Raw genomic sequence first — 26,385 nt, forward strand, 5'->3', positions numbered from 1 at the left:
AGTTTCACAGGCCAGCTGGGCCTTTGCTGAGACTGCCGATATAGCTGGAGGTGGGACTGGAGAAGGACCCAAGGATTTAGCTAGGGAAACTCGCACTACCCTGTGCATATACCCAATCCCATCTAGACTTGGGCTTAAGACTTCAGTTTGTGGCCACTGAAAGAACACCCTCAGCATCTGTAAAACGAAGGAAAGATGGAAAGATGACAGAATAACACATCCTGCCTATAAAAAGCATCAGTGATGCTAGACTAGGAAAGATGTTTGGGGTAGGCCGAATAAGAAGTTCCCAAATGTCCACACTCTAATCCCTAGAACTTGTGAATGTGTTAGTATGTTACCTTATTTGGCAAAAGGAAATCGAGATTTTCCTGGATTATCTGGGTGAGCCCAATATTATCACAAGGGTCCTTAAAAGGGAAAGAGGGAGGCAGGAGAGAGAGTCAGAGAAAGAGATGTTGCTGGCTTTCAAGACAGAGGAAGAGGGCCATAAACCAAGGAATGCAAGTAGCCCCTGGACGCAGGGAAGACAAGGAAACTGATTCCCCCAGGGCCTCTAGAGAGGAATGCAGCCCTGCCCACACCTTGAGGTCTGAGGTCTACACCAGGCTTCTGACCTCTTGAGATGGAAGATAATACATTTGTGTTAAGTCACTAACCTCCTGGTAATGTTTTGGCAGAAATAACAAAAAAGTACAACATTGATTTCAGTCTATATTCCAGACACCTCCCCAAAGTGGGGAGGTTGTTTAAGTGCTTAGGGGCAGTCACAAAAATCCAAGAGAAACCCGAAGTGGAGGCTGTTCTTCCAGACACATCCTGGAAAGCTTATGAAATCAGGGGTCTTGGACAAAAGACCCAAGGGTTTGTTCCGCTCTGGACATGGGTTGTCAATGAACAGACTTTGCTAACAAGTAAACAGCAAAAAACATTTTATTTTTATTCCATGAACAATTACATTGCTTAGGTGGCTTCTTTATTTTACGAACAAATACACTGCTTCAGATGACTTCATACAATGTCAAGAACAACTCAATTCGTGAAGCACATTTCTCTTATTTCTATGTAGGTGTAACAGGTTCCATCAGACAGAAGCCTTGGTTTTGAAATACTGACTTTAAAACATGTTCTCTTTGCAGCATGTCTCTCCTTCTCTCAACCTGCCACTCTCAAAAACTTATTTCTCTTTTGCATTTCGTTCTACATGTTTTGCATTTCGTTCTACAAGTTTACATTTTGTTCTACATGTTAAGAATAGTATATAAGACCCAAGGTAGATCCAAAGGGCTCTTGAGTATCAGCACAAAATGGTTAGCAACAGAACCCTTGGTGAAGCACAATCATCATTAACAACAGGAAGCGTTTTTCAAACAATTTAAATTCTAATATTCATAGTTTCACAGCATCAAATATATCTTCTTAAAACTCCTTACTAATAGATGAAGCCAAAGATGACTCATCTTACACAAATACATTCTCAGATAACCTCAAATACCCTGACTTTGTTTTTTGGCAAAAAAATCCTTGCTGAGCTTTCTCATCACATCCCCATGAGTTATCCCTTCTGTCTCCCTCTTGACTTTTCTGTAATTCTCCTGTACAAATTTGGCAAATGGCCTCACGTGGGGCTTAATGGGGGTTCCATCTTTCCGAGTTAGTGGCAACATGACCAGAGAGCCCTTGCACCTGGCACAGATGAGGCGGGAGGTATCCAATGATTTGCTATAGCGCCCGACCCTAAGGAGAAAAGAGACACCACACAGCAAAGGAATCAGTTACTGTACCTCCACATCTTCTCAGAGCTGCTGGCCTTGGGTCCAAAGCCAGATGTTTTCTGTGGGATCTCAGAAAGTGGGACACCAGGAAGGGAATATGGTCAGGCCAGCTCAAAGCAGAAGAGAATGGAGAAAGAAGACACAGAAAGGTGTAGAGAAGTTTTACTCCTCAAGTCAGATAGCTATGTACTTCCTGAAGAGCCATGTGGAGGCCACAGTAAAAACATAATTGGAAAAGTCTAAGGAGAAGGGTCTTACCTGTATTTGCACTGAGTACACTCGTAATGAATCTTGTAGTTAATCTTGTAGTTATGGCAACGGGTGACCTTGGGCAACTCCGGGTGCACCATATTCGATTTTCGGGCATAATATCTCCACATGTCACCATGAGAATCACGGATGCCATCGAGCAGCCAGGAGGCTGCATGGCATAACTCATGGGTCAAAGTGTCTCGGAGTCGGTCTTAGGAGAGGAATGGAAAGAAATTCTGAGCCTTAAACCAATTACCCCTGGTCTGTTACCCAACCACCCCTAGACTCTCCACCCGACCAGACCCACAAGCATATGTGGGCAGGAAGAAGTGTTATCTCCCCAGGATTCTGAAAGTGAAATTTCAACCTACTTCAACCCAATTTTGTTAATGGCAGAGAGCCTCAGGTGAGCAAGTGCATTCAGAAAAGCTCCAGTGTGCTCTTTTTATGGGACACTGCTACAAATACATCCAGCTGAGACCCAGTCGCCACCCTCCAAGAACATCAGTAGGGTTTAGTCAGGAGAAGCTCCATGGAAAAGCTGGGCAATTAACAATTGGCTGGACTGGCAAAATTATCAAGGCCTTTCTAGATGTGGTGGGAAAAGTGAGCCAAGGTTGGGGTCAGGAAAGTGTGCAGTCTATTTTCAAAGCCAGCATGAAGAAAGTCTGGCTAAAGCACAGGTGGAATAGTGAGAGACAAGACTAGCCAATGGAGGAGGGCAAAGTACAAAGGCCTCGTAAGCCATACTCCAGGCATTGGCAAGCCTGAGGTTTCCTATCAGGAAATCGCACGGAGCAGGGAGAAAAATGAGGTGATAGGGGTCCATAGCTGGGCAAAGGCAAAGACAGAGAAGGAATGATAATAGGAGAGTCATTATGAACATCCAGTGATAGGCTAGATATAGGGACCCTTGAACTTGTTATTGGGAGAATGGAGATGCTGCCGCCTGCAATGGGGAGCTGCAGAAATTAAGTTAGGCCCAGCAGAAATATGGACAAACTAGACTCTCAGTGGTGGTGAGACATCCAATAATAATGTCCTCCAAGCAACACACAGTAGACCTGTCCACCCAGGAGTGATAGGGAAAGCTGTGATACAGGCAGCCAGAGAACACCAGCACCCAAGAGTAACCCTTCAGGTGTGGGAAGGAAGCACGGTGGAGGAGCTACCCTACTCCCACCATCACCTGCAGAGTCACAGACTTTCAGAGAAATCTGAATCTTAGCAAAACGCTCTCTCTTAGGGTATCGAAGCTTGCCAGTGGTGCATAAGCCAGCAGTTCTCAGCATCTTATTATTCCAGACAATGTCGATTTTCTCCGGCAACTGAGAACAAAAAGCAAACAAGAACAAATCAAAAAGCAGTTCTAAGCAGACCAGAAAGTAACAACTCAAGAGTTTTGCAAATCTAACATTCTGGGGAGAATAAAATGTAAACTGAAGCCCAGGTAAAGACAAGATTGTTGCAAGAATATGAATGCAGAATCTCTGCTCCCTTGCATGGAGACAAAAGTCAGGGGCAGCCAAGGAAAGAAGGACACTTCTGCTGGGCTAGGAGACAGAGACCGTGCAACTCAGAACACTTAAGGTTCCACTCATCAGAGTCATCTGATGTAATATCAGTGTCATCAGGAAGGGCTCCAAAGGTTGGGGAACCTTTAGAAAGATCTAAGAACTTTCCATGCAGAAAGTTTTGTCACCAGAGACAATAAAGTCTGAAAAACCTAATGACCACAGGTCTCTCTGCCTCCAGACTCTCTCCTATCCAGTCCACACCCCCATGCTACTGACAAAAGCATTTCTTTCAGCAGCCACTCCATGGTATATCATATTCCTGGGCAGTGGTGCCTACTGATTTCAATTTAAGTTCCTCCAACCTGATTCCCAAGACCCCCTATTAACCAGGCCTACACCAGCTAACATGTATTGCTCACCATATCATAGGCCTTGTTCTAGGTACTTCAGGGGGATTCACTTACCAGGCCTAACAGTAATTCTGTGCAGTAGGCAGGAGGTATACTACTACTGCCCCTGCTTTACAGATGAGCAAACAGAGGTTCAGTAACACCCAAGCTGCCATAGCTCTTTCCTAGTATCCTTAACACAAACCCTCTCTTCCAGATAGTCAAGCCTCAACACTTATCATCTCCCCAACCACTGCTGTTCTCTCCCCTTACCATCCTTCAAGACCCAAAACAAGTCTCAGTTCCTCCAGGCAATCTTTTTCCCAACTGCTCAGGCTCTCAGTGATTTCTCCCTCTGCTGATCGCCTGTGGTAGGAACAGTCTGGACCACATACTATAACCCACAAAACATTCCGTTTCTTTCACATATGCATGTCTCATCTCCCCTCCCCATCTAAACTCACACTTCTCAAGGGCAGGAAATATACAGTTAGTACATCTGCACATCTCCTAGCACCCAAGAGAGTTGGGCATACAGCAAGTGTTCAATAGGTGCTTATTCATTGACTCTACCTTTTGATCAAAGACAGATCTGTTAAGCAGAGCATAGATTTTCTGAATCAGTTCATCCTTATTGCGTTTGTAATTCCTTCCAGAATACTCCTTTAAGTTTTCAAGGCCATGAAAGAAACATCCAGGTATTTTGCACTGAGAATTCCTGCAAAAGTAAATTCAGCTGAGTTTTATTGAGCAAAAGAAATCAATAGAAGAAATGCATATATACAGGTCACATCAAGAGAGACTTAGAAGACTCGCTGGTCTCTCTTCCTTCCAGCTCCTGCTACGAGGGCATCTCCTATAAGGTTCCATTCATAGCCTTTTTGCCTTCACTCCCCGCACACTGTCAGAGATGTGAAGCCCATGGTTCCAACCCCAAAAGGAGCGACCCCATACCTGGATCTGCAGTCTCCACCTCTCTCCTAAGATCTAGTTTTGAGTTTACAAGTGCCCAGTGCAAATTTCCAACCAACTAACCTGAGTATGTCTCCAGCTACATGTGTTTAATTGTCCAACTTTTGTTACAATAGGCTGAAAACCCGAGACATTTTAAAATCCATTTTCTCCTTCACCCCATATTCAACTAGGCACAAAGACAGATCACTGTCTGCTTCACATCATCTTTTCCAGCCAGCCTCTCCTTTCTACCCTGTTGTTATCACCCTAGGTCAAGTTCCTGTCCTCTTCTCTATGCCTTGCTACTACAACATCCCACTGTGTTCCTTACCTACAGGCTCTTTTTCTTCTAATCCAACCACACACATATACCTTCAGATTAATTTTCCTAGGCCATGTTCCAGTGATGTCCCTCTCTGTGTGGCCTAACATTTAAGGCCCAGGTCAACCTGGTTCCAACCTCTATTTCCAGCTACCATTTCCACTCTGGCCAAAGCGAGCAACTTAAATGTTCCCAGGACATGGACTAACATTTCGCATAGTTCATTCATACCTTGGCAAAACGTATTTGTCCATGGCCTAGAATAGTCACACCCCCACTTCTCCAGAGACCCACCCTCTGTGGAGTGCTTCATCAATTGCCAAGAATTTCTTTTTTACATCATCATATTTAATCGTCACATCATCCTCTAAAGAAGCCACTACTATTCTTTCCATTTCCACTTAGCACATGACAAAACAAAAGTTCAGAAGTTAAATGACTTACCCAAAGTTCAGAGACACTGAATATACCGACCCAAATCTCGTGGTCTTTCCATTAGACCACTTTTGCTGTCCCATCTTTCAAGGCATAATTCAAATGCACAAAGAATAGTGCAAAAAAAAAAAAAAGGAAGAAGAATAGTGCAGAGCCCATAAAAACACACACTTGTAATAGCTATTTATTTAAACTGAAGCATTTTAATCTTGGCTTGGACAATCCACAAATCCAAAAAGATCAGCCCACAGAGCTGAAAAGATAAACCACTAGCAAACATAGGGAAGTGTTTCTGACTTAACAGAACTCCTGAAACAGAGATTTTGCCAAGACACTTGTTACTCCTTAAGTCACAAAATAAAACCCTATGAGAGGTGCCCGGGTTACAGGTGGGGGAAAACTACCAGACAAGACAAAGGCAGCTAAAGTAAGAATCTCTCACCCCAAAACCTGATATGGGTGACTAACATTTCTGCCTCCAATTATTTAGCTCTGAAAGCAAATTTGCATCAGAAAAGGTGGCAGATAAAAACCTAAACCCTCTACAGACCTCAGCAGAGAGCATGACCCCTGCATGTATCTGTGCTCATGTCAAGCAGCTTGTGGCTTAGCAAGCCTTCACTTCAGTGGTGATGCCGCTCTACTGCAGGCTGAGCATCTCCACATCAGAGGAACCAACAAGACCCCAGACGGGTACATCAGACACCATGACCAGCCAGCAGCCTCCATGGGAACAATGCTGAGAACAGGAAGCCTACAGACTAAAACAGGAAGCAGCAAGGCAACAGTGAAGAGTCCAAACAGGCCAGCCTTCTTTGGATGAGGCAGAGGACAAAGACACAAAGGAGCAGCTTCTTCCTTCATTCATCTCATTCTCTAGCAAAGCAACCTGGGACCTACCCCAAGACACATGTCCCTAGAAGCAAAGCAGCTTAAATATGGATCTAAGAATCCAGACAAGAAGCTTTGCTAAAAGGGGGCCCATCTAAGAAAGGCTACACCAAACTGAAGAGAAACACAGAAACAGAGAGCCTCTCTACTCAAGTCCAGTTTCTCTGTTGCCCTCACGCCTGACATATCATTTTTCTTCTCCCCTTAAGATGCATTTATTGCCCTAAAATACAGGTAAAAAAAGAAACATACAGTCCTTCAAATATAATCCTTCTTTTGTAACATAATTCAGATGGAAGTATACATTATTCCTGAATGCAAGTTAAAAAAAAAAAGTATGTTCACTCTATCACATTTTTAAGAGAAAAAGTGAAGTTCTTGGAATCTAAGTGAGGAAATGCATTTTTTTTTTGCTTCCTTTGAGCATTAATATGTCTTTGGTCTAAATGACTGTTTTCTAAAACTGCTGTTTTCACTATCAATATAATATATAACAATATAATACCAGTATCAATATATAAGTAACATAGCTTAATAACGATAAGTGGACTGCAAGCAATCCCTTTCACCCTAACATTTAAGATATAAAAATTAGCAAGAATATATAGGTAGTAAGAATAAGGGTTCATATAAAATAAATAATCAACAAGGATCTACTATACAATTCAGGGGACTATACTCAATATTATGTAATAACATCTAAGGGGAAAGAATCTGAAAATACACACACACTGAATTGCTATGCTGTATACCTGAAACTGAGATGATATTGTAAATCAACTAAACTTCAATTAAAAAAAAAACTTTTTAAAGGGTTCATCTGAAACCCTGGAAGATAATCTTGACTGCCTCCCCCCAATTCCAATGGATGGGAACACATTCATTCTGCCTTCTCAGCATTCCTACTGCCTTTTAGTTCTGTGAAAACTGGTGGCCATAGGGCTGTATCTAGACTGAAAAAATTGATCTTGTTTGGCTACACATCATTTAAACAATCTGAGTTTAAAGACAAAGGAAATCTCAGAGGCCAGAGCTGCTGTGGGGGTAAAAGCTCCAGTCTGCCCAGAACTGCTGGGTTCTGTGTGGAGTGCCCACACCAGCTCTGCTAGGGACAGGGAAGAAGGGGGCACAGAGGTTCCTCCTCTCCCCACCTTCCTCCTGCTGCTGAGTCTATCCTCCCAATTCAGGGATGTAAAACTTGTCCCACACTGCCCACCAGACCTCTTCACCCCCTCAAAGACCCTCCCACGTGACCAGTGAATGGCTTCGCATGTGACAACTGTGCAGTCAATTCCTGAGCCACTGACTGTGAGCAGTACATACCCAGGCTCGGGTTTTTCAGATTTCACTGTCTTGGGTTTCTTCTTTGAAGGCTTACGCTTCTTCCGTTCTTTAACAGCTGAAAAGATAATAGTTCATCCATACCCTGAAAATTGGTACCAACTGGCAACTAACAGGAAGGTAAACCCAGGAGAGGCCCCCACAGACAAGCCCAGAGTAACATTTTACTGTTGATAAAAACTAAAAAGGATAAACTAAAAGCTTCTCTCTGAAGCATGCATCCTACTCTATTAGGTGGCATGAAAGGTTTTACCTACATGAGTCACAGAGCTGCAGGCAGAGTAAGTGGGGCAGGATTCTATCCTAGGCACCGAGGACTATTATGAAGCTACATGAATATACCATAGGGTAGATTGTGGGGACAACAGAGGCACAAGCAGTATAAGAAATGGTATGGCATACCAGTCAGAATGGCTGCGATCCAAAAGTCTACAAGCAATAAATGCTGGAGAGGGTGTGGAGAAAAGGGAACCCTCTTACACTGTTGGTGGGAATGCAAACTAGTACAGCCACTATGGAGAAGTGTGGAGATTCCTTAAAAAACTGGAAATAGAACTGCCTTATGATCCAGCAATCCCACTGCTGGGCATACACACTGAGGAAACCAGAAGGGAAAGAGACACATGTACCCCAATGTTCATCGCAGCACTGTTTATAATAGCCAGGACATGGAAGCAACCTAGATGTCCATCAGATGAATGGATAAGAAAGCTGTGGTACATATACACAATGGAGTATTACTCAGCCATTAAAAAGAATACATTTGAATCAGTTCTAATGAGGTGGATGAAACTGGAGCCTATCATACAGAGTGAAGTAAGCCAGAAAGAAAAACACCAATACAGTATACTAACACATATATATGGAATTTAGAAAGATGCTAACAATAACCCTGTGTACGAGATAGCAAGAGACACTGATGTATAGAACAGTCTTATGGACTCTGTTGCAGAGGGAGAGGGTGGGAAGATTTGGGAGAATGGCATTGAAACATGTATAACATCATGTATGAAACGAGTTGCCAGTCCAGGTTCGATGCACGATACTGGATGCTTGGGGCTAGTGCACTGGGACGACCCAGAGGGATGGTATGGGGAGGGAGGAGGGACGAGGGTTCAGGATGGGGAACACATGTATACCTGTGGCGGATTCATTTTGATATTTGGCAAAACTAATAAAATTTGTAAAGTTTAAAAAAAAAAAAAAAAGAAATGGCGTGGTATAGCTCACACACTTGCTTTGAGGAGGGTGGTTCCCATCCTAGGCAGCACCTTTATCCAGTATGCAAGCCAAATTTTCTTCCTTTGTCTAGCACCCATACTGCTAGTTGCTCCAGCTAGAAATTCATTTATCACTGGAAAATTCTGAAAGAGATGGGAATACCAGACAACCTGACCTGCCTTCTGAGACATCTGTATGCAGGTCAAGAAGCAACAGTTAGAACTGGACACGGAACAACAAACTGGTTCCAAATCAGGCAAGGAGTACGTGAAGGGTGTATATTGTCACCATGTTATTTAACTTATATGCAGAATACATCATGAGAAATGCTGGGCTGGACGAAGCACAAGCTGGAATCAAGATTGGCAGGAGAAACATCAATATCTCAGATATGCTGATGACACCACCCTTCTGGCAGAAAATGAAGAACTAAAGAGCTTCTTGATAAAAGTGAAAGAGGAGAGTGAAAAAGTTGGCTTAAAACTAAACATTCAGAAAACTAAGATCATGGCATCTGGTCCTGTCACTTCATGGCAAATAGATGGGGAAACAGTGGCAGACTTTATTTTTGGGGGCTCCAAAATCACTGCAGATGGTGACTGCAGCCATGAAATTAAGATGCTTGCTCCTTGGAAGAAAAGCTATGACCAACTTAGACAGCATATTAAAAAGCAGAGACATTACTTTGCCAACAAAGGTCCATCTAGTCAAAGTTATGGTTTTTCCAGTAGTCATGTATGGATGTGAGAGTTGGACTATAAAGAAAGCTAAGCACCAAAGAATTGGTGCTTTTGAACTGCAGTGTTGGAGAAGACTCTTGAGAGTCCCATGGACTGCAAGGAGATCCAACCAGTCCATTCTGAAGGAGATCAGTCCTGAATATTCATTGGAAGGACTGATGCTGAAGCTCCAATACTTTGGCCACCTGATGCGAAGATCTGACCATTGCCAAAGACCCTGATGCTGGGAAAGATTGAAGGCAGGAGGAGAAGGGGACAACAGAGGATGAGATGGTTGGATGGCATCACCGACGTGATGGACATGAGTTTGGGGTAAGCTCCAGGAGTTGGTGATGGACAGGAAGCCTGGCGTGCTGCAGTCCATGGGGTCACAAAGAGTCAGACACGACTGAGCGACTACACTGAACTAGCTAGAAATTCATGTATTTAGGAGGTAGTGCCCTGCCCTTCATTGATTTATCTAAAAGTTATTAAACATCTATTACATGCCAACTACCAGGCTAGACTTTGGGAGAGACTAAAAGATGAGTGAGAACCCTCTCACCAAGAGGCTCACTATCGGGACTTCTCTGATGGTCCAGTGGTTAAGACACTGTGCTTCCACTGCAGAGGGCATGGGTTTGATCCCTGGTCAGGTAACTAAGACCCTGGATGCTGTACGGTGCAGCTAAGAAAAAAGAAAGAAGGCTCACCATCGACTAGGGGGACAGATTCATCAAGATACTTAACACAGTTATGTAAGTGCCCTTACTACTGATGAAGTCTGGGAACTTTGGGAACCTGGGAGGGAGGAGAAGCTCAGACTTACAGCTTCCTACAGCAAAGTGGCAATTAGGCCTGGGAGCGTGAGGACAACAAGGCCATCCCTCCCCTTCCTCAGAAAGAGCCTTTTCACTGTGATGGCTGCCACCCTTGGCCACTAGAGAGCTGCTGAAACATGGCAGAGGGTTAATAAGCAAGACAGACTCTACAAGACAGACGTATCTGGGGGAAAGGGAACAGCGAGCCTGGCTGGCACACTTGTTGCACTAGGCTTAGTCAGTGGGACAGACACACTTGGTTTGATTGGCTTACCAGGTGGCACAGTTATGTTTTTGGTTTTATTTTTCCTTTTCCTTGGTTGTTCCACCACAGGTACAGGATCTTCATTAGTTGACAACTTTCCGTCTAAAATCTCTGGTTTATCTTTAGGATCATCATTTTGCAGCTGGCAGAGATTTTTCTGAAGACTCTGATTACCAGCTGCAGAAGAGAACTTGTGCTGGAGGACAACAATCTCATCCTTTTCGTCAATTTTGACAATTTTGTCCCAATCATACGAATTATCTATCACCGCAGGTTTCTCCAAATCATCATCACTGATAACTATTGGAGGCTCCTTGATCAGCTGCTTCTTAGTATCAGACACTTTCTGACTCTTACCTGAAATTTGAAACACAATCATGTATAAACATACTCGCCCCACCCTCACACCCCCCTCAACTTCAGATTATTGAGCACAAATTAAACAAGCCAGGAACTGTGGTATAATGAATCATAGTTAAGAATCAGTTATTTTAGACTGTTTTCCCTCTGCTACTTTATTTTACTGAGAACAGTGACAGATAAAATAGCAATTCAAACCCAGAGGCAATTTTCAAATCACATTCTCTGAGTAGCACCATGGAGGTGCTCAGGGGTTCCCACAGGTCTGAAACTTGTATATTTTCACTGGGCCAAAGCAAAAAAAAAAAAAAAAGAAATGAGAATAATAAAGTGGGTTCTCCCTGCGAATTAAGCCTGGTTTCTGTAACTTAAAGGACTGTACTTTATTTTGAGATTATGTCGTCATTAAACTTTTGGTGCTCTTTATTTTATGAAATTATGCTGACAGATGATAGTTGGAGTTTATTTCCATCATTAGACAAATTAAAAATTGGCAATCCTTTGTTATCCCCTAAAATTTCTTTCTTAAACTAGTCCATAAGTCCAAAGCTCTCAGAAACACTGATGTGAAAATGAGGAGAGAAGTTCTGATGCCAGCACCAAGAGGCCCTGGGAACACTGGGATGGTCCCCAGCCTCACGGAGGACCCATCCATTCATCTAGAAACAAGGGGCAGTATGCCTAAGACACAAGCTGTCTGGGTTCTGCTCAAGAGTTCAGCATCTAGATTTCTATGATTCTGGATGTAAAAAATATAAATCACAGCACAGACAAGTTATAAAAATGTATTTATGGTGCAAAAACTCTTTATCCTAAAATTCCATATTTGGGATAATATATTTTGAGTTTCATCTATGATTTAAATTATCAAAGAACTTAAAAAAAAGAACTGCAGATATGCAGTAAGGAAGGAAAAAGCAGTGGGTATTCCTATCGGAAAAAAGTCATCCTTCCTAAAAGATTTAAAGATTTCCCACATGCAACTTAAATTCTAAAAAGTAGGGACAAAAATGAACAAATTTATAAAACAGAAACACTCACAGACCTAGAAAACAAACTTCTGGTTACAAAAGGGGAAAGAGGTAGGCGAGGGACGAAAGATAATTTAGGAGTTTGGCATTAACATATACACACTACAATGTGTAAAATGGATAACCAACAAAGACCTACTGTATAGCACAGGGAATTACATTCAATGTCTTGTAATAAACTAAAATGGAAAATAATAGAAAAAAGGAATATATGTGTGTGCGTAACCTAATCACTTTGCTATGTAACTAACACACCTGAAACTGACAAAATATTGTAAATCAACCCGATTTATGGATCTTCTGATTAAAGGAGTCAGCAACTGACTTTGGCTTTGTCATTCAGGCCCCTACGCTAAAGCTACTTCCCCTGGGGCTCTGTGTACATTGCAGAAGCTTGTCATATTACACCCCCTACTCTGCACCTGGACCTCCGCCCTATTCAGGCAATCCACTCAGAGCTAGAGAGGAGGGGAAAAAAGAAATCAGATGGGACAGGTGATGAAACAGTAGGAGATGAGGGTTCCAAGCCACCTATCCTTTCCCTGCTCTGATATCCCAGGTTAACTAGCAGAATCTGGCCAATGCTATCTCAGGGGGTAGTTACCAAAGTAGCAGCCAGAATTTTTAAGGGTGCCAGTACTTTAAGCAGGTGCCTGTGTCTCTTGCCCTATGTCAGGTCCTAAGCAAATGGAGATCAGTAAAATACTATCCCAAAGGTTTAAGAAGCTCCTAGTCTTCCTATGTCTCAAACCCACTGAACAGGTTCTGAATTGCAAGTAAAACTCCATACCTCCTGAAGGTGATGAGGGCCTCTGAATTCAGAGGCAAGGATCTGTTATGGCAAATACACACTAAGAAAAACAGGACTCTCTAGAAAATATAAAGAGGGTAGCAAAAGGCAAAGACAAACAGCTAGACAGAGAAAACAAGTGTACCCCTGAGAAATCACCGCCAGCTAGCCTGTAAGCCTCACACACCCTGATCTCCATCAGACTGGAAAGAATGCGTCGCTTCCTCCTCCCTGTCATCCACACACAGAGATGAAGAGTGGAAGGCAGAAGAGCAGCGCAACATTCATGTTCCTCAGGGTGAGTTCCTAAATTCCTCTGCTCCTGCAACATAATGCTGAGTAGGTAAGAACCCTACAGAGGGTGATGCCTGGGTTCTATGGTAGCAGGAACAGCTGCTGCTCTGTTAGGAAATTAACCAGGGAGTGCAGAGGACCCAGCCATATCCACATCCAGCACATAGGAAGGAAAAACAGTGGCACTCACTACGGAATGATTCAAAACAGAATGTTTGCCAACTCTCATCCTGAGATGACTGTGTGTGGTGAGGCTGCACTGCACAGCTCTTTCTCTAAGTTAGTAGTATACTTGCCTTTGCGTCTCATTTCACGTATCTTAGGTTTCTTTCTCACAGGGATGTATTCATTATCAGAGTCTGAGTCAATCACCACGTAGCTGAGTGACCGGACAGAGAAAAACAAAAGCATGAAAGCAACATTCTTCTTTTCATTGCATTTTCTATTATACTTTTCTCCAGTGAGCAAAATCACTTTGAAATGATTTTGTTGGTTTCCCAAAGTAACTCTGTTCCCCTCCTCTGGAACTACTCAATCATTGTTCCTGATTTTCCATCTTTCCTACCTTCCTACCAAACCTTTCCATCTGTCTGAATCCTTTCAAAGGGAGGAATCTGTCTAGTATTGAGAGTTGAAGTGGGCTGTCAGAGGGTATGTGTTCAAATGGTTTTGGTGTGAGGGGAAAATGATTAAGGAAAAGTCTAGTTAATTGCCATTTCTCTATCCACGTTGAGATCCCCCTACCACAGATGCAGAGAGGCAGCCTCGGTGGGGAGGTTTCTCCCAGGTGCTACTCTTTGCAGCCCAAAGCCAGCACCACCTCTCTAAGTGAGCAGTATCCCTGTGACACCCAGGATGCGGGTGTTGTGGGCACACCTCTGGGACTGTCATTCTCAGCTGTCCCAGGTATTTGGGTCACATGTTCCAGAAGGCTGAAATTCACGACCTTTATTTCCTACACGGTGTATAAGTGTGACATACCTTTATGATGAGAGAGAAAACTACCTAAAATGCTGCTAGAGAACTTGTCTGCCCTCGTTACAGACACAAATCTATTCATCCATTTCCTTCATATTCACCACTTTTAAGCTGCCAAGTTTATAGACCTTTGTTCTCTTGCTCACCATTCATTCCATCCTTAAAATTCTTGACTCCTGGGACACTATTTGATTTTGGTTCTCTTCTCACCTGTTTGCCCACTCCTTCTCACTCATTTCCCTTCCTTGCTTGTCCCCAGGTTTTATCCATATCCCTTTCATGCCAAGCCAATCAATCCCTAAGGATTGGGTAAACATTATCTATCCACCAGCCCAACTTTGCTTCTGACTTCTGGCTCCATAGTGCCAATGTCCTACCTGGATGTCCTATGGGTAGGGTCAATTTTTAGTCAGTCTACACAGGTACAGCCTCACCAACTGTTTATTGGTGGTGTCTGTTTGAACCAGTCAGGCAGCCATCCTGACTAATCCCTGTCTGTATCTCTTGGTTGTTAAATGTTTTTAATATCAGCCCTGCCTGTAGGCCCCTCAATCTCAGCATACCCAAAACTGAACACATCACCTTCTTCCCCAAATCCACCCTTCCTACAGTATCCCACAGATAGAAGGCCCCAGAACTGGATCAAGATCTGTGGTCACTCCAGGAAGACACCTCGAAATGGATTTTCTTTACATATTTGTTCAACATCTATCTAGTGGAGACAGGAAGAAACCAATCGGATATTCTTAAATTTATTTTCAATCAAGGGCTCTATAGCATATAATACTGAAAATCAGGATATTTCTAAGGATCTATGACATACCATTCAAAATGTAAATGGCAATGATGGAAATTCTGCATCTTTGTGGTGATGGTTTACAGTACCTAGTCCATATACATACCATATACGTTTGTCAACTCATCAAACTGTATATCTAAAAAGAGTGAGTTTTTCTGTATGTAAATCATACCTCAACAGACCTAACTTCAAAAATATAAATAACAAAACTGATCATTTCCAATAGATAGCTTTATACAATGCATTATTCAGATCTAGAATTTCAGCTGATTGCAACTGCTGACTTCACACATTGGTGTCAGGCTTGGTGGCTTGCATGCTGCAAAAATAATCAACAGAGATAAATCAGAACTAGCCAGAAAAACATTTTCCCACTTGACAGCATTATTTTGTCTTCGTGTGGGAAACAGAAATGACCAATTCACATTCCTACAGGATTCAAGGAGCTGATATGGAAACAAGTTATTTCAGATTCATTCCAGTAAATTTAGCACTATAGTTTGGCACCTGGGCAACACCCCGTAGTGTAGCAGAGGACTCCTAAATAGGAAAAGTAGTAGATAATGCTGACAGGTTATGGCCAATTCACAGAGGACTTTAACTCCTAGGCTTACCTATTTGATTTCCCTTAGATAGACAATTTGAATAGAAAATTAATATGATCAAAGCAGTGTCTCACGAGATTAATCTGGAAGCGGAATACTGACTTGATCAGAGGAGGAATAAATCAGGGTGAGGAGCCCACTTAAGAAGCCCTTGCATGAATACAAGGGTAAAAACTGATAAAGGCCTTAGTAGTGGAGACTAGAAGTTAAGGGATGGTTCAAAGAGACATGAAGAAGAAACTGACCAATTAGATAATGGGCCAGTGATAAGGAGTCTAGTATTTTGAACCCAGTTGTGAGATCCAACACCCATTATAACCCTGAACATAGGATTCACAGAGAAAATGTGATTTTTATTCTGAAATCATCTTACCCAAACATTATTCCTTTAAAAAAGTCAACTTTCACCAATTCTCCTACCCACCTGACGTTGTTGATCTTCATCTTCACTCCAGTTATATCTGAATCAGACAAAGAAAGAGGGCATTAGTAAGCATGTGAAGCATGGTCAAATCTGATTACCTATGTCTTTAACTCCCTAAAACCAAAGTCCATAAATTAGACTTGGTTAAAATTTATGGTGGACTCTTTAAGTCATCTCCCATGAGAGACAGAGAGGAGATAAAAGTACAGAGATCTATAATGGAAAAAAAGGACAGGAAGCAAATTGGAAAAGAAGCACAGAGGACATCCTCTGCTCCTCACAGTAGGGAAATAAACTTTGTTTCACCAATCTAGAGAGCCCTAGAAGAAACAAAGCTAGAACAGCTTATACCAAATGTCCAAAATCACATTTCAGTCATCTCTATGAAGACATGGCTAAATTACGCTTTAGATTGTTAATTACTGTTTTGAGGAGACTCTACTTACAGCAGTCAGGATCTTCATCACTGTTTGAGTCCACAGTAATAATGGGACTGCAAAATAAAATATGTTCTGTTTTAAAGGAAAGCTACTAACATACGTTCTGTTTTAAAGGAAAGCTACTAACATACATTCTGTTTTAAAGGAAAGCTACCAAAGGTCAAAAATCTCTGAAAAGAACCACCAATCTGAGTTTCTGAAATGTAAAAAGGCTTTTAAGGGCTTATGAAGTGAAGATCACAGTAGTAGAGGAGAAGAAAAATTAGAAGCCACGAGCTGCTCAAAGCTGCTTTGTGCTCTACTGCACAAAGTCAGGGAAAGAATGTTAGTTGAGTATGATTAGCTATCAGTGAGAAGCCTGTTTTCTGCCCAGTGGTATATTTCTATTTAAAGATATGAGGACTTCCCTGGTGGTCCAGTGGTTAAGACTCCACATTCTAATGCATGGGAAGCAAGTTCAAATCCTGGTTGGGGAACTAAGTCCACATGCTATGAGGTAGGGCCAAAAAGTAAAAACTAAAGTTAAAAATAAAAATAGAGATATGAAAGTGAATTCCAAGAAAGGGACCACAGGGAAAAGGACTTGAGGATGCAGAGATTACAGTTAAAAATCAAAAGGGCAAAAGAGCAAGGGGGACACCTTTTGGGGCTTTGCTGCTTGTAAATGCACAAATGCTGAAGTGCATTTCTTGGGGAGAAAACACAGGGTGATTTCAAACTTGCAACTGCTCCCTGTGGTGAACCATGACATTGGGTCCATTGCTTCCCTGCCTCACAATTTGCCAGAGGCCCTAGCACTCATTCTACCCCAGCTAGCAGCAGGCTGCTTGGCTGGTTGTTTGAGCTTCACATTACAGTCAGCCCTCTGTATTGAAGGGTTCCACATCTGCTGATTCAGTCAACCTCAGATGGAAAACACTCAAAAAAAATATGCCAGCAAGTTCCAAAAAGCAAAACTTGAATATGCTACATGATGGCAATTATTTATGTAGCATTTACATCATAGTAGGTATTATAAGTCATCTAGAGATGATTTAAAGTATACAGGAGGATGTGCATACAACATATGCAATTATCACAGTTTTATGTAAGAAACTTAAGCATCCAAGGATTTTGGTATCCAAGAGGAGCCCTGGAAGCAATCCCCCCCCTACCCCAGATACTGAGGGACAACTGTACCATCTGAGGTGACACCAAAGCACATTCCAGCAGGGGGTTCTTTAGCTCACCAAATAGCAAGTGACTGGACAGCCCCTAAATCAGCCACTCATGATGATTTGGAGAGTCTCAAAATCCAGCTCAGAAAAGCCATACTTCCATGCTGGAGCCAGGTTCCAATTCTAGGACCTACTCATGGGTAATCTTATTATGAACTATTGTGACATACAGCTAACAGAGGAAAGTAAAGTGCTGAAGAAATTGGGCATCATAGCTCTAAGGTTTAACGTATATTTATATTCCTTTACATATTTATTAGGTTTTACAAAATATTTATAAGGTTTTACATATAAAAATCAGCCTTAACCACTTCTTGTAGACTTTTATTTTGGCCTTGAGATTGATTACTGGACTGATTATATACCTTTTAAACACACACGTTGGCTCACCCCCTTGATTAAGTTTTCTATTCATTTATTGGTCATTGTACACTGGACTTATTCAATAGTAGGCTTCAGGTCATTTTTGTTCAATCAAGAATGAAATCTCTTGATTTCCTAGGTATGGGTCAAAACGTGACTTTGGTTATATGAAATCTATTATCAATATACATCACTACATATAAACTAAAATGTGATTCATACATCATCTATCTTTTCACACACTTCTGTGTTACACACACACATGTGCATTTTCTTTAGAGGTCAAACAAAAGGAATCAGGGATCAGAAACAGGACACAAAAAGTTATACAACAGAGTTCCACTCTAATCCCCAAAGAGAAAACATCGAATTCTGGGTTGGCAGGTAACCAACAGGAAAAGTAAAAAGGTCTGAGGACAGCACTAAGGAAGAAATAGGTGGTCAAAAAAGCAGAATGTAGTACCCTTTTCAGTAAAATTTATGACCAGGAGTACAAGTCCCTAGAAAGTGTTTCAAGACTCATGTCATTAGGTGCATATTAGAAAATATATGCACCTAAGAAAAGCCATTTGGCTTACCCAGAACTCTACCATGGAAGGACTAAGAAATTATATTAGAAAGCTTTGAAGATACATCAAATAAAAGCCCTTGAAAACTTTTAAGTACCCAGAGATCTTCCCTTTAAAACTGAAGCCATAAACCACACAGATTATGCTTTTCTATAACTACAGAAAAAGATATAAAAGAATAAATATCAAGTTATTAGTAATTATTACTTCAAAAGAATGGGAGAGTGTGTACATGTGAGGTTGACTCTCACTTTTTACTTTAGATGTTTCTGTATTGTTTATTTTTAACATGGGCCTGTATTCTATTGGTAATTTCTGAATAAATATGGAATAATTAAAAAGGATGGGTACATCTATGGTTCATTCATTCATTGATTCAGCCATTTATTTAGCATCTATAATAGCCAGCCCACTAGGTGACCCATTTGCTTTTCTGATCCAATTATTTTTAAAGTGAGTCTAACGGGGCAATTTTTACAATATGGGATTTCTGCATGCTTATTGTGTGGTAGTCATTAACAAAACAAAGAATCTTGTGCTTAAAAACAAAAAAACAAAAACCACTCAGTGAGCACCAGAGAGTATGAATTAGGCTTTGATTGCTCAGTGAAAACCAGTCCCCTACTCTTTGTATTATGTATCTCAGTAGCATTTCTGCCGTCAGAGTGCCAAAACCTCAACAACCTTGTCCCATAAATCACTGGGAAAATAAGAGGTAATCACGCAGGAACACCCTCATCCTCCCACCAACAAATCTACTGACCTGTCTGTAACTATAACCGACTCTGCCTTAACAAGGACCACAGTGTCCCCTCCACTATCTAAGGCCATACCCTCCCTTATTCTTTGGATCTCTCCCCTGCAGCCTTCTCAAGGAATTGCTTCCTGCCATCTTCCATGCTGTGCTGCAGGACTGACCCCTCTCCTGGGTCATTCATTCTACTATCCCTAGACCCCATGTCCTCCAGTCTTATATTTCTAGCCTTGAACTCTCCACTGAACTCCACCTATCTATGTGATATCTTGGATATTTACTAAGTATTTAAAGTGTGATATGGCCAACACAGATTTTTTTAATTTTGTCCTTCCATTCTGTTCCTTTACAGTTTTACTCATCTCAGTTAATGGCACTACCATTAAACCAGTAATACAAACCAAAAATTTAGGAGTCATCCTTGATTTTGCTCTCTTACCTCTCATATCCAATCCATCAGCAAGACCTGTTGGCTCTACTTCTAGAGTGTATTTCATCTAATCTAATACATTATTATATGTACCTCTAAGAAAGGAAAAAACACTATCAAATGATGACATGCTATCAAATGTATGAAGCATCCCAGCCTCAGAAATGTTAAGATGTGGGGAAAGTCTCTGAACTGAACGATAATATATTCTATACTTACCCAAATCTCTCCAACTTCACCATCACCACCCTACCCTACTCTAAACCATCATTACCGCTCACCTAGATTTCTGTAAATCAAACCTGGGCCTCAGTTGTAAAAGAACCATTTATCTCAGAGGGCTACTATGAAAATTAAACAAGATCTTATAGGGTCATGTACTTCTCCCCCATTCACGGCATTTACACACTATACTATTTATTGCCTGTTTATATGCATCTATCTCCCATTTCAGACAGTAACCTGTACATGGATCTCGAAGTGTGTCTGTTTCATACTGTTAAGTACAAAGTCAGTACTCAATAAATATTTGCTGAATAAATGAATGAATCTCAAAAAGTGGTTCCAAAGATCCCTTTCATTATTTTCCATCCTCCCACCCACATCCCCATTGAACCTCATTTTTAAAGGATTTTTTGTCTATTAGATCTCGTTAAGTAATATTTTTCCACTTAAAAATTTAATTACATATATGAAAACTCAACCCTTAGAATAGAAGAAAATAATAGCAAATGAAATAACAAAGGATTAATTTCCAAAATATACAAGAAGCTTATGCAACTCAATAACAGAAAAACAAACAACCCAATCAAAAAGTGGGGGAGGGGAGTGGGAAAAAGACCTAAACAGACATTTCTCCAAAGAAGACATACAGATGGCTAGTAAACACACAAAAAGATGCTCAACATCAAGAAACACAAATCAAAACTACAATGAGATATCACCTCACACCGGTCAGAATGGCCATCATCAAAAAATCTACAAACAATAAATGCTGGAGAGGGAATCCTCTTGCACTTTTGGTGGGAATGTAAATTGATACAGCCACTATGGAAAACAGTATGGAGATTCCATAAAAAAACTAGGAATAAAATCACCGTATGACCCAGCAATCCCACTACTAGGCATATACCCTGAGGAAACCAAAATTGAAAAAGACACATGTACTCCAGTTTTCATTGCAGCACTATTTACAATAGCTAGGACATGGAAGCAAACCTAGATGTCATCGACAGATGAATGGATTAAGAAGCTGTGATAAGTATATACAATGGAATATTACTCAGCCATAAAAAAGGATCACATTTCAGTCAGTGCTAATGAGGTGGATGAACCCAGAGCCTATTATATAGAGTGAAGTAAGTCAGAAAGAGAAAAACGAACTATCATATATTAACACATATATATGGAATCAAGAAAGACAGTATTGATGAACCTATTTGCAGGACAGCAATGGAGATGCAGACATAGAGAACAGACTTATGGACGGGGGGAGGGGTAGGAAGGAGAGGGTGGGACAAATGGGGAGAGTAGCATGGAAACATATACATTAACAAATATGAAATAGATAGCCAGTGGGAATTTGCTATGTGACTCAGGGGACTCAAACTGAGGCTCTGTGACAACCTAGAGGGGTGTGAGGCTCAAGAGGGAGGGGACATATGTATACCTATGGCTGATTCATGCTGATGTATTGCAAAAACCAACACAATATTATAACTATCCTTCAATTAAAAATAAATAAATTTTTAAACGGGGGGCCTTTTAAAATATCTACTCAATACTGTCTCAAGATTTATCAATAAAAAAATTTTTCCCAAATGAAAAAAATTAATTACATATATACACCCATCTATGAGACAGTTTGAAGTACAGAGTCAGCCTAAAGCAAAAATAAACAAACAACTAACAATATCACCTGCATTAATGAAAATACAGTGCCCAGATACTGAGACATAATGGCCCTAACTTGCAGCGGGGGCAGGTGGAGAGCTTGGCAGGTTGCTGTCCAGCCTCAAGAGCAATCTCCAAGCAGAAGTCCAGCATCTGGTCTTTGCATCTATAGCTTCAGGAATTCAGGTTTCTCAATTTTTCATCAAATGCTAGAGGAATGATTCCTGTTAACCAAGTTTTCAAGGGGCTGATTTATAAAGCAGAATATACTTGCTTGCTTCTTAGGGGAGAACTAATGACAACCAAGTGCCCTGGGAATTCCCTATTTGGGGCATGTTACTGAGGGTCATGGAGAGAGCCGGGACTTTACCTTGTGCATTTTTGATCACACACACACATTACTTTGATTCTTTAGTTGAATGCTGCAACTAGCATCTTTGTGCATTTAATTACTTTCATAAATTGGATTTTTCTAGGATTGAGTTCCAGAAGTCAAATTACTCAGTCTAAAGTAGGACCAATTTTATAGCTCTAAGTACATTTCCTTATTTGTTTCCAAAGGGTCGTACTAGTTTACGGTGTCAGGAATATTACTATAATAAGACTAAATATTTAAAATTTGCTAATTTAAGCAGTAAATAATTTTAAATTAGCATTTCTTTCTATTAATTCTTAAGATATGTTTCCAAATGTTTGTTTGCTGCATTCTTTTATTAATCCTCCCCATTTTAAAGGCTATCAAGAAAAAGTGTTTACCAGACAGTTTTGTGACTGATAAATACACAGGAGTAGAGAAACACTTTGTCCCTGTTCTTCCAACAGTCCCACTTCCCAGAGATAAATCATGTTTCTTATTCTTTTAGAAAAGTTCTCAAGCATAAGCACATACCCCTACAAGTCAAGTGCACAAAACTTTTTTCTTTTAAATAGTATTATGCTTTATGAATTATTCTGCAGCTTACAGTTTTTGTCTCAAGCATAAGCACATACCCCTACAAGTCAAGTGCACAAAACTTTTTTCTTATAAATAGTATTATGCTTTATGAATTATTCTGCAGCTTACAGTTTTTGACTTTATAGATCTTAGTACTTCTACTATCAGCATATATAGTTCTTATCACTTTTTTTTGGATGATCCATAATTTATTTCAAGTACACCCTTAGGATATATAAACTCCTTCCAAATTTGTGTTATTACAAACAATGCTGCAGTAAACATGCTTGTATGTATTTCTCAGTGCACTAGTAATTAATCATACGTCCTTCATCCACAGAACTGAACAAAGACCAAAACAGTCTGTGTATGTTTGTATGTGATCCAATGAGCATGAGTTACAGGGAGAAGGGACATGGGAGAAGTAGGGGGAAGGAGTCAAGAGAAAGTAAGAGTGAACTACAAAAAGAACATGTATGAAACAACCACTTGTTTTTAAAAAGAAAAAGTCCTTGTAGTTGAATTACTGGCTCAAAGGACATGGACATTTAAAATTTTCATATTGCCAGACTGCACTCCAAAAAGGTTGTACCAATTTACAGTCCCACCATGACCGCATGAAATTTCCCTATGGATTTGCCAACACTGGGTATTATCAAAATTTTTTAAATCTTTGCTAATCTGATATATGAAAAATGGTAACTTGTTTAAAATTTCTTTAAATAATAAAATTAAAATTCGAATAAATTTTAATGACTATAGGCCATTTGTATTTTTTCCCAGATAACTACCTTCTAAAACTTTTGCCCATTTTCTCTTTGTTCACCTTTTAATTGTTGCTTTTATTTATTTATTTTTTGGCCATGCCACATGGCTTGTGAGATCTCAGTTCCCCAGTCAGGGAATGAACCCAGGCCACCAGTGAAAGCCTAGAATCCTAACCACTAGGCCACCAGGGAACTCCCTAATTGTTAACTTTTTTCTTTGTAGACTAAGGAAGATAGACTTTTATCATAAGTAATACAAATATTTTGTCAGTTCGTTCATTTTTATGTTTTTGTTAAGATATTAAATTTACAAAGACATTCCTCACTTCAAAATTATTGGAAATAAAATCCAGCTATATTTTCTAGCATTTTTAATGGTTTCACTTCTAATTTTGAAGTATTTTATCCGTGTGTAATTTATTTTGCTATAAGGAGTGATGAGGTAAGAATCCAATTCTTGCTGTTTTCCAAATGGTCAACCAATTATCTTCAAATTATTTGTCAGTGAATCTATCTTTTCCCCACTGATTTGAAATGTCTTTTTTTCCCCATCATGAATTAAATTTTCATATGCATTTGGGTCAATTTCTAGACTCTCTAGTCTATGGTTTCTACTTTCTTCCACACCATACACTTATCTGTATGTTTATCTTACCTAGAAAGAAGAAAAAGAGAGCAACCTTTCAAGAAAATGAAGACTTAAGAGATGAGACAACTATTTTAAAATACCTATCACGGAGAAGAAAAATACTTCATCTGTGCACTTCTAGAGGGGAGTACTGAGAACAATGGGGTGCGAATAACAAAAGGACAGACTTGATGGTCATCAGAATGACAAGCTTTCTAGAAATTATGTTCAACAACGCATTAAGTTGCTTCATGGAGTTGTATACTCCTGGCCGCTAAAAGAGCTCTTATATAGAGGGTTTATGCATTGGATAGGAGGCTGGACTCCCATGATTCTAAAATCTCTTTTCACAATTCTCATTTTATGACTAACCGAATTATACATTATGTAGACTCTAAATGACATAAATGTATACTTTTTAAGAAAATCGGTTTGAAAACAATTTTTTCAAATCTCACCATTTATCATCCTTGGTCTTCAAACCGTCAACCCCTTCTTTGGACATGTCCACATCTGTTAAGAAACCAAAACTAATTAGATGTTTCTACACTCTGCATTTGCCTTTAAGCAGCTTCTTCACTGTAACTTAAAACCAAAACTTCACTCCATGAAATAAGAAGTATTTAAATTTGTTTATTGTCGACCTTTCTCCCACCTTGCCCCACCAAGGTCAGTCAGAACGTCCAAAGCACATGGGAGCTCCTGATGTTATGTCACATCAACCGCCACCTATTACAGAAATAGGCGAGAGCACTCATTCATCAGCCTCCAGATCAATTTTCTCTCTGTTATATGGCTTTAGCATGCGCTATTTGGTCCCTGGCCCAATGCTCTTTCACCCTTAAATGTATTCCTAACCCACACACACATCACCACCCTCTCCCCTCTTCCCACATCTTTGTTTCACCTACTTCTACCTCACACCCCAAGAAAGTCTTCCATCAGGCTTTCACACCCCACCTTTACCACCTCCCTACTTCTGCTCAGAGCTAGACTTACACAGACCAGGCCACACATGCCCACACACCTCAATCCAACTCACAAATTCCCCAACCCCCTCCTCCCAGAGGATCAGGTCACCCTCCCCCCACACCTCCATCTTCCTACTGTCACCTTCTCCCTCAGCCAGTCTTGCACTCATCAGGCCTCGAACCCTCTGTTCACCATCATACTCAACATAGTGCCTCCTCTCCCCGTCCTTTGCCTCCCCCTCCCGCCACCTTTGCACCAATCAAGCCTACACTCCTCCTCCCTCCAGTCTTGAACCAGTAAGACCTCGACACCTCCACCACCCCTCACACACACTTCCACTCACCTTGTTTCTGCCTCTTCTCCTCAGGAGATCCTTCACAAACAGGTCTAGACCTTTCTCCTGCTGCTGCCTGGAGCCAGCCTTGCACCAATCAGGCCTCGACTCCCACCTCCTCTTCCCCAGGGACCTAGACCCCTCCCCCATCTCACCTCCCAGTGCCCGCACTAAGTCTTCCACCAGTTGGGCCTCGATTCCTCCATTCCCCCCTCCCACACTTGCCTCTCACCCCTAGCTGATCAGGCATCGACGCCCCTGCCTCCCTCCCAAACCTCACCCCACGCCTCCCCCACCCCACCCCTCCCCCACCCACCCCACCCCTCCCCCACCCTCCCCCCAGGAACGCACATGCACCCCTACCCAGCCTCCACCCGCCCCTACCTCCATACTCCAACCTCCATCCAGTCAGCCTTCCACCCTGCTGCAGTTGCATGCCACCTCCCAGGCCTCTATTTCCTTATGCCCCAAACTGGTATATCTGCTTGCCCATCCCCCATCTTTAGCGGAGTTAATATTACTAATACATGCACAAAAATTCCTTCTTCCAAAAGCATTAGGTGCAAACAGGCAAAATATTTTGCCAAAATCTCAGTCTCAAGATTCACGGACAATCAGTGTCCAGGGCTTATGGTGGTCCTCACTTTAATGAAGTCTGCTCAACCGCAACAAGTTTCAAGATTTGCTCTCGCTTTGGTACCCTCGGTTCACCTACCTGCTTCTGCAGCCTCTGGCCTAGTCAATCGCTGCTCTCCTCAGACAAGTGGATGGCGTGCAAGGTCCCGAGCAACTGTAACAAACGCCAAGCGCAAGCCCTTTTATAGAGCCCGGGCTCAGCAATTGGTAGGAACTGACGTATTCCCGCCCTCCCTATACCCACCTATCAGTGTGTTCACCAGGC

At 41.3% G+C, this 26,385-nt stretch overlaps 1 protein-coding gene across 2 annotated transcripts; it reads right to left on the bottom strand.

Moving 5' to 3' along the window:
- Positions 1-915: 915 nt before the first annotated feature.
- GCNA (germ cell nuclear acidic peptidase) lies at positions 916-26,351 on the bottom strand. 2 transcript variants are annotated; one of them, XM_024988424.2, is made up of 11 exons: positions 26,200-26,351; positions 24,637-24,691; positions 16,630-16,676; positions 16,184-16,220; positions 13,674-13,756; positions 10,912-11,259; positions 7,859-7,934; positions 4,507-4,651; positions 3,217-3,355; positions 2,034-2,238; positions 916-1,737 (listed from the first exon to the last, which is right to left on the bottom strand). In XM_024988424.2, the coding sequence occupies exons 2-11, from the start codon at positions 24,681-24,683 to the stop codon at positions 1,488-1,490; spliced, it is 1,377 nt and encodes a 458-aa protein (XP_024844192.1). In that variant the 5' UTR covers positions 24,684-24,691; positions 26,200-26,351; the 3' UTR covers positions 916-1,487. The 2 variants fall into 2 exon arrangements, with proteins under 2 accessions (XP_024844192.1, XP_005228100.1); XM_005228043.5 differs by lacking the exon at positions 26,200-26,351 and adding an exon at positions 24,834-25,227.
- Positions 26,352-26,385: the final 34 nt, after the last annotated feature.

Source organism: Bos taurus, chromosome X, assembly GCF_002263795.3.
Source record: "Bos taurus isolate L1 Dominette 01449 registration number 42190680 breed Hereford chromosome X, ARS-UCD2.0, whole genome shotgun sequence".
In the NCBI taxonomy this organism is placed as follows: domain Eukaryota; kingdom Metazoa; phylum Chordata; class Mammalia; order Artiodactyla; family Bovidae; genus Bos; species Bos taurus.